At 32.7% G+C, this 9,808-nt stretch overlaps 1 protein-coding gene across 1 annotated transcript; it reads right to left on the reverse strand.

Annotated features, from left to right (window-relative positions):
* Positions 1–1,441: 1,441 nt before the first annotated feature.
* Positions 1,442–2,869, reverse strand: LOC107953483 (uncharacterized). Its single transcript, XM_016888803.2, has 2 exons — positions 2,399–2,869; positions 1,442–2,032 (listed from the first exon to the last, which is right to left on the reverse strand). Exons 1-2 carry the CDS (start codon positions 2,576–2,578, stop codon positions 1,604–1,606), a joined length of 609 nt encoding a protein of 202 aa, XP_016744292.1. The 5' UTR covers positions 2,579–2,869; the 3' UTR covers positions 1,442–1,603.
* Between the last annotated feature and the right edge of the window lie 6,939 nt (positions 2,870–9,808).

Below are 9,808 nucleotides of genomic sequence, written 5' to 3' on the forward strand. Positions count from 1 at the left end.
AACTTTTCTTCCAGTGTATCCCACAACTTCTTCGCTGATGTACCCCTCATGACAGAGTACTTCTGCTCTTTGGCCAAACATAGGCGAATTGTTCCACATGCCTGTCTATTGATCTTTGTCCACTCATTGTCATCCATCTTGTCAGGTTTTTCTTTAAGGGCTATATCCAGCTCTTGCTGACATAAGACATCCAGGATCTCATATTGCCACATACCAAAATTATTGGTACCATCAAATTTCTCTACTTCAAATTTTGCATTGGTCACAGTAGTCTTTGTTGATGACGATGCCTTTTCTATTTTTCTCCTCAATCCCAACTATTGTACGTGAATAGTGTCGTGAACGATCGTATTCCCCAAGTACGAATCTAGCTCTGATACCAATTATTGTGCAGAATCGTGTAAAAGAGTAAAATTATTGTACTAAAAAATCACACTAAGTTCAATTCCCAGGAAAGAGTGGTGGATCACAAGAATCGCTTTAAGTACCAGATCTTTCCTAGCCAGAATATCCCTTAATCGTAATTTAATAGCACAGTAAATCACTACAATCACACTCACAATTCATGCAGAATCATACAATAAAAAACACAAGAATTTAACGAGGTTCAGCAAATTTTGCCTACGTCCTCGGGCACTACCAAATATATTTCACTCCAAAATACAAGTGAGAATTTACAAAGAGAGAGAGAGAGAGAAAACAATGCCTTAAGTAGAGAATGGCAAATTTGGGATGATGAAGAAGAGAAATGGTTAGGCCTATTTACAGTTGAGGTTCAGGGATCAAAATTGCAATTATCTTATGTCAAATCTCAATCCCACTTTTGGTGCCTTAAATCTCAGATTTTGATAACCATATCTTTCTAATACCCATATATTTGACTTTCTATAAATATGGATGATTTCCAATAAACAGGTTGAACCAACAAGTATTTGAAAGGTGGGCATTGGAATAACCACTTGAAAAACATTAAAAGTATTATGAAGATTTCTATATTAAGAATTAGATTACAGTTTACTCTTTTTATTTAAAAATGGGTAAATTAATCTCTATATTTTAGATCAAAGAATAAACTAGTCATTCTATAAAAAATTCCATGTATTGTTACTGTTAAAAACTAATCTCTGTACGTCAGCATGAAGTATACGAGACATATCATGTTTTACTATTTGGTTATTCTGTCAGTTACGCCAATTTTTAACAGTCTAAATGGATGAAATTTTTATCAGAAAAGATCAACTTAGTCTTTAATCTAATATTCAAAGACTATTTTACTTATCTTTTTAATAGAAGAGGCAAAATACAATCACAATTACTACATTATATCTATATGATACTTTTTACACTTGAAAAACTGCTAATTGTAGTAATCCATCTTTTTGTATGCCTACTTTTTTTATTACCATAATATATATAACGTCTGCTAATTGCATTAATCGTGTGAATAAAATGTTGATTATATTGCTCTAGATTTAATGCAGTGAGTCCAAAACAAGGAATTAACACTGATATTATCACAGAAAATGTTACTAGTATAAAACAAGATAGTTTGAATACCAAATATAGCTTGATGCAAGATTTTGCTTCCTTGAAATCCAAATTTTCAGCTTGATTTCTGCAAATTTGAAACAAGATTTGAAGCAGCAAAAGCTGCTGATCCACCAGCAACACATACAAGTGCCACCACAACCTGCAACACTATTTCCCCCAAGTTATCTTCAGGCACAAGGTAAACACATGATGGACCCAATAGCAGTAATCCCACGCTTAGTGTCAATAGTGCTCCAGGAGTTCCAGGGTCTGTCGCCGCCGACAACACCCCGAACTCTTCGGCCTTGGACAGGACCCCGAGTTTCTCTATGGACGATAACGATAACCCGAACTTCTCTGCCGCGGATAGTAGCCCTGCTTTCTCTGCTTTGGTTAGCAGTTTCAGTTTCTCTACATTTGTCAGTAGCTTCACTGGTTGTGTCACCACTGTGCTGTTCCTTGGCCCTGGCTCGCCGAGCGGAAAAACGGTCGAGTTCGAGCCCTGCATCATTTTCATGGCATGCCATCAAGTTAGAAGCTTTTTTTTTTCTTTTCCTTTTTATAGTTTTTGTTGATCATATACATATCAAATTCTGATGAATTTTCATGCATTAGTCCTTGTAAGAAGTTCTATTTCTAACATTTAAGTTTTTACCAGCAAGCAATCAATAAACAACTATGGTCATGTTGGTATTGGTGCTCATAGAAGTATCAAAATTTGATGAATTTTCAGGTTTATTTCAATGTCAAACCTTGTCATTTAACCAAACAAACAGAGAGCAAAAACATCAACATATTATAACTCAAATTCAGCCATTGATACAACAAGAGAAAATCCAGATGAAATTGAATTGAGAAAGAAACTGACCTTTCTAGAACCAACAGTTTTGGCAACTGAAGGCAATGGTTTCTGAGTAGCCATGGATTGAATGAGAAAAGGTGAGAAAGTTGCAGCATTTTGTGATGATTTAAATGATTTTTTAGTTGTAATCCTAGAGGAAAAAAGAAATGGACTTCCTTTGCTGCTATAAACAGCAGTGGCTTCCATGTCTGGTTTTTTTTTTTTTCAAATTTTCTTACAGCTATGGATGATGCTGGGATTTTTGCTTTGAAAGAACCTAGCCTGAAATGAATGGATATGCAGTGAGGATCGTGGATTGATTTTCAGTGGTTGAATATCTACGTGGCATAGAATGATTGGCTTTGCATGTATGGATGTTGGAATATACGGTAAAAGTGAAGGGAGCTACTTTGCAGGCTTTGTTTTGGGCTTTCTGTTTGATGGAAATCTAGTCGAGGGTAGTGTCTTCCTATGTGGGTTAAGAAATTTCTCATTTTTTTTTCTAATTATTATCTAAAATTTAAACTTTAGAAGGTTTGAAGAAAGCAAGGCGAAAGGGGAAAATTTTGGGGACAAATTGAAATTTTAAATTTTATGAGGTTAAAATATAATTTTATCATTATATAATTTTATAATTTTTAAAGAGATTTAAACATTATTTCACTTTGAGGCAATATTTTTGTTTGTCCCTTTGAATTTGCTCCTGTCAAGCTTGTTAGATTATTTTCTTGAAGGAGAGTGTATTTATATGGCTATCTTGAGCTTTTTTACTATTGTAATATTTTGTTGGCGCAATTTTTTTAGTGAAAATTGCAAGTAATTCATACTGTGGAGATGACAAGAGTCATTAGCAGTGATTTTAGACGTCTCGCAAGGTTTTATCAAGGTTTTAGTACTAATAGATTACTTGAGACTTCTTAGTAGAGAATAGGGTCTTTTATAGAGGTTTTGTGGGCTTGTTGTGGTCCCACTAAGTACTCGCCTTGTTGGATAGGCTTCAAAAATAGAGTTGGGAATAAATTGTTCAAAGGATTTCGAGTTAACCTAACGTGACTTATTAAGGCAAGACTTTGTTCTAGGGTGTCGTATTAAAAAGCGAAAGGTGATTGGTTTATCTTCCCAAAGATTCTCGTAAGATTTGGTAGGTCCCCTCCTAACAAGTAAAAAAATGACTATATGAAGTAAGGTTTCTGTCAAAGCCTTTTAAGGGTTTTATGTAAGTATAACAATTGCCCCGGCAACTGGGAAGGTGATAAAGTGGCTTGCCTTGAGGTTAATGATAGCGAGATTGTTGTGGAGAAGTGTACTTGGTAATGAGTGAATTGCAATGATGCTTGACTTTTGATTTGACAATTTTTTATGGTTGTTTCCATGCTTCTTGCTTCTACATGCACGTTCACATGTCATCACTTATTGGAGATATTTATTATGATTGTTCATCTTTCGCTTGCTTTATTGATTGATGGGTTAATTTTCATAGTTTGATTTTCCTGTCCTAGTAGTTATAAATAGGGATTTTGAATTATATATGTCTTTATTTGTTTTCTTCTATGTTTCCATTAGGTTTTCTTAGCTTACCATTTATGGTTTTTTTTTTGGTCATTTCTCAAACAAATGCTTTTAACAATTCCTATAATGTCGAATAGAGTGCACTAGGAATAAGGGCAAGATAGGGTTAATCCTCTACCCAAAGTCAATTTTCCTCAAAGGATTCCTACTATAGAGAGTTGGATGCTCACATAGAAAATGGCATCTGAGAATGTTCCACTAGAATGGAAGAAATGGAAGTCATATTGGCATTGAGAGGGATTAGGCTGCCTCACTATAAATATCATTTTATTACTCCTTTAGGGCCTTGTAGGATGAGCGATGTTCTTGGAGATAGGAGGGATTTTTTTTCCTTCCCATTTATTTGTTTGAAGCAGATTTCATTTGCATTGTATCCATGGTTTATTGCATCCATGGTTTGTGGCTATATTGTTATATTGCAGAATCACTCTTGCTCAGTTGGCAAGGTGTGTATGGCACATTTTTATGGCTTTTTTTAAGCGTAAGAAGTGTGAATTTCCTCATATTAATAGCTTTAAGAATTTATTTATCCTTTGAGTTCTCAAAGGATGAAGGAAATTTGAGAATGTACCATTTTATAACGCGAGGCAATGTGGGTTTCCCCTTAGACTCTAGTCAATGTGGTCTACACTTTGATAAATATAAGTATGTGTACACAAAGGACAAGTTGAGGATGGGTTTCCATTTCCTACTAAATGGATGCGCCCTTTTTCATGATGTTGTGCTTATGCTCTTACTATAGACGTTGGTGATGCTCATGCATAATTTGAGCACAATAAGTATGGGCCAACTTTATAGATTAATAAGTTACTAACTTTAAGTCATTTTTAAAGGCTCTACCTTATGAGAAGAGTTTGAATGATGACATCAAATAATCTCCCCTACTTTAAGGATCATTTTGACTTGTCATGTAACAACTCTTACTTGGATTGTCGACAATCCAAATAAGTGATGTCAAATCCGATGCCTGATAAGGTCAATGACCTTAATCACTTAAACTAACTTTGTGATACTTATTCTAACCTTATCCAATCTATATAAAGAAGTATACAATATTCAATCACAATTTTCACCTTTAAACATCAAAATCATGAAAGTAAGGAGGTTGGTGTTGATACCACAATGCCTAGTATCAATACCTAAGTGGTTGACTCGATGCCATAGCGTAAGGTATCAATACAGGACCCCATATATATTTGTCCATTAACTATTGATTTTGAGAGTATTGATACCCTTGTTTCAAAGGCAAAAGCAAGGGGTATAGAATAGAATATTAACTTTTGGGAGGTTAAAATATAATTTTATCATTATATTAATTTATAATTTTTAAGAGACTTAAACAAAAATTCACGTTGCGATGAGGAAGGGGTTAAGGCCTTTATTTGCTCCCTTGAATTCACCCTAGTCATGTTGGAAAATCGAGTTTGAAAATTGAAATGGAAAATAAATTTGAAGAAAAAATAGAATTTCAATTTTTTTTTCTAAAATTAAAACTTGGTTGTGATATATAAAGTAATAAACATTTAATCAAAATTATACCTTTTCGTTTCGTCTAGGATAAACGCTTCGATCGAGTAAACTTCTCTGCTATCCTTAAGCTCACGTTTGTCGAGTGAGGTTTGCTTCAAATAAGAAAATTTTCCACAAAACCCATGGCTTTATTTATATAGAGAGAGTTTAAAGCGTTCAATTATGATTAAACTTAATCACTTTAATATTAAATTAATATAATATTTATCAATATAAATATTTAATTAAATTTAATATTAAATTTATTAAAATAATAGAATATTTATATATAAGATAAATATTTAATTAAATTTAATATTAAATTAATAAAATGCTATTAATATAAGTATTAAATTTAATTTTAATATTAAATATATTAAAATATTATTTTTGGAATAATTAATCTGAAATCAAATTATTTGGCAGAGTCCTAATAGGAGTGTGATTCCTCCACTACTCAACCGCCGAAGGGCCACTCGTCAACCACCGGAATGTCGCCGTCGTCGTCGTGTCTAGTGGTGCCATCACAGGTGCGGCACCCTCATGACACCCCGAGTCGATTCGGTCCAGGCCAATGACGGCCCAATTGGTCTGGTCCAGCCACCGATTGGACCATCGGCCCGATTTCACATACCAAACCAGATTCAATTAGTTTTTGGGTATTGACCTCGGTTTTGTATTCTTGGGCTCAATTTTCAATCTCAGATCCAATTTTCGATCTCAGATCCAATTTTCAAGTTTAATTACCCATTGTGTCAATTGTCTGACTTGAAAATTAATTTTCAAAAACATCATATTAATTTTAATTAATTTAATTTTACTTGATCAAAATTAATTTTCCCAAAAATCACTAAGGTTTTTCAAATTAATTTTTTAACAAAATTCTTTAATCAAATTATCTAGTTGAACAATTATCATATTTGTTTGATTTAATTCCACATCAAATAAATCGACTCAATTAAATTATTTCCAAAGTCGTAGAATTTTCTTCTAATTCAAATGCAGTCTGATTGAGCTTTTGTTGAGCTAGCAAGGGATCAATCGGGCATATACAATTAGACTCAAATAATTGTAATTATGTTTAGAAGTATCGTTTCGATAATTCGCAATTTACTTAATTATGGAGTTAGTCCATAAGAAGTATTATGATTGAAAACTATTTATTGTATACTCTTTTCAATTATTTAATGACATTTTAATTTTTTTTGCATGCTATTGATACATAATTTTGTTAACTTTTTAACCTGAATCCTAAACCCGAAACCTTAAACCAGAACTTGAATTACGAACCCAAAATCATAAATCCTAAACCTTGAACCATAAATTTGAATCTTGAATCATGAATCTCGAATCTTGAACTAACAGACCAAGTTTAAGGTTTAGGATTTATGATTCAAGATTCTGTGTTTTAAGATTAGGTTTTGAGTTCAAGACTTAAGATTTAAGGTCAAGGTTTTAGATTCGGGATTGAAATTCAAGGTCAATGTTAAAAAAAACCAAAATAAAACCCTGAACACCGAACACTCGAGTCTGAAAAACCCTCTAATTTCGTGTTCAATTTTGTTTTTTTTTCATTTTTGAAGCAGCAATGGCAAACTCCATGGTCTCTCTCGATAAGCTCAAAGCGTTCTGGCTTTCTCAAGTCCACGATGAGGAAAAATGGGCTCGAAACATGGTATTTATTTTTCTTTATTTATCTTTTATGCTCTTCCTTTCATAGTTTTCACTTTTTTTTTGGGTCTTTCATTTCATTAATTCGTGATTTAATTCGATTGTGATTATGCATTTGTTTTTCAGACATTTGGGTTTATGGGAATTTGTTTAGAGAATAGGTATTTTGTAACACCCCTTACCCGTATCCAACACCGGAATAGGGTACGAGGCATTACCAAAACACATACACTTGTAAACGTATTTAACCGAGTTATAAAATTTCATCAAAATTAAAACTTTGAAAATAATTAACATGTTTCTATAACTTTTCACAATATATCCTCAAAATATTATAATCATAATAATTAGAGCCTGCGAGACCCGATACATACTCATGCAATTTAATGCTTCATTTCCATTTCATTCAATTCGCAATTTCTCATGCTCATAATTTAAATCATATCACTAGCAATTTCCATTTAATTCACGTACAATTCAATGACATCAAATTCAAAACTAATACGTATTTACCATTTAACTCAATGTTTATTGATTATACCATTCAATAACACATTTATGAAATTCTCAATTTAGCAATGAAAATATCACTTTAGTTTGAATAACAACATCGTCCTGATATAAATACACTACCACTTATCCATTTACTTTAATTCTTTTGGGCCCATTTGTCACTTACCATCCTTAATCAAATTAGGGAACGGTCACGGAAAATTGAGTACTTCACTTTCACTTTGCCATAGTATAGCTATGGTCTTACGTATGATCACTTATCACTTGTCCCTGATCAGATAAGTGTAGCCACCTATCACTTTGTTTCTTGATCAGATAAGTGTAGCCACTTATCACTTTGGTTCTTGATCAGATAAGTGTAGCCACTTATCACTTTGTCTCATGATCAGATAAGTGTAGCTAAAGCTATCACTTATCACTTTGTCTCTTGATCAGATAAGTATAGCCGAAGCTATCACTTATCACTTTTCACTTGTCACTTGATCAGATAAGTGTAGCCGAAGCTATCACTTATCACTTTGTCACTTGATCAGATAAGTATAGCCGAAGCTATTACTTATCACTTTCCACTTGTCACTTGATCAGATAAGTGTAGCTAAAGCTACCACTTATCACTTTGTCACTTGATCAGAAGTACTCAAATCCGGCGTTCCGCTCAATTTGATCATTTATTCATATATCAGGCTTACCAACATGTGTTAATTCATAAACCATTCATGGTATTATTTCATGCCAAATCATATACTGAATATACCATAAACACATGCTATGAAACTTTATTTTCACACATGAGCTTAAACCATGACCAATTATACACAAATCATTCAAATATTTCCCAATTTTCCTCCTCCTCCTCTCCATTCCACATCCTTAATGTGTATAACACATTTAAACAACATTAGCTATAATTTCACTATTCACTCACATGTATATTCAAAACTGTTTATCCGAGTCAGAGTCACTAAATTATTTTTATCTGGAGCTACAGAGCTCCAAATTAACATCCGTTAATTTTCCCTGAAACTAGACTCACATATCTTCATACCATAAAATTTTCATAATTTTTGGTTCAGCAAAATAGTACAGTTTATTCTTTAAAGTTTCCCCTGTTTTGCTGTCTGACAGTTCCGACCACTCTTCACTAAAAATTAATTATCTCATTGTACAGAATTCGGATGATGTTTTAGCTTGTTTTTTCTAAAAATAGACTCATTAAGGATTCTAACCATATAAACTATAACTCATAATCATTTTTGTACAATTTTTAATGATTTTCCAAATCAGAACAGGGGAACCCGAATTCATTCTGACCTTGTCTCACAAAATCTATTATATCTCATGATTTACAATTCCATTGCTCACATCATTTCTTTTATAAGAAACTAGACTCAATAAGATTTAGTTTCACATTTTATTCATCCTCTAATTCAATCTCTACAATTTTTGGTGATTTTTCAAAGTTACACTACTGCTGCTGTCCAAAACTGCTTTAGTGCAAAATGTTGATTTCCATTTTGCCCCAAATTTCACAGTTTATACAATTCGGTCCTTTCTCAATTAACCCCTCAATTAATCTAATTTTCTCAATTAGTACTTTACTAGACATTATAAGTTGTTACACAACTACTGAAATTCAGAATTTCCACATATAACTCTATCTTCAAACTCTTTTACTATTAGGTCCCAAACATTCACTTTCTATTCAATTCTTTCAATAAAATCAGCATATGAACAATTTAAAGCTCTAATTTCATGATAAATCATCATATAATTCCATCACATATTCATATCAACTTTCAACTTCTTTCATAAAATCAAAAACTAATGGATTTAATAAGTGGGCCTAGTTGTAAAAGTCATAAAAATACAAAAATTTCAAGAAATAGTCAAGAATTGAACTTACTTGTAATAAAAATATGAAGAACCAGCTTGAAGAAGCCCTTCCATGGTGTTTTAGCTGATGATAATTCAGAAAAATGAAGAGAAATCTAGATAATTCCACTTGGGTCCTAACTTTATTAAGCAAATTTTGCAATTTTCCAATTTTGCCCTTAATTCTCCTTACTTTCTTGCTGATTTCATTCCAGCCCAAATAGACCTTGGGTCTATTTTCCTTTTAATCCCTCTTCCTTTTATCATTTAAGCTATTTAATCATTTCCCAAAATTTTGCATTT

Source organism: Gossypium hirsutum, chromosome D07 (assembly GCF_007990345.1).
Source record: "Gossypium hirsutum isolate 1008001.06 chromosome D07, Gossypium_hirsutum_v2.1, whole genome shotgun sequence".
NCBI classification, from domain to species: domain Eukaryota; kingdom Viridiplantae; phylum Streptophyta; class Magnoliopsida; order Malvales; family Malvaceae; genus Gossypium; species Gossypium hirsutum.

Coding starts and splice junctions, on each gene's coding strand:
- LOC107953483 (XM_016888803.2), bottom strand. CDS start 2,578: ATGGAAGCCACTGCTGTTTATAGCAGCAAAGGAAGTCCATTTCTTTTT. Junction 2,033..2,398: donor AAACTGTTGGTTCTAGAAAG/GTCAGTTTCTTT, acceptor AAAATGATGCAG/GGCTCGAACTCGACCGTTTT.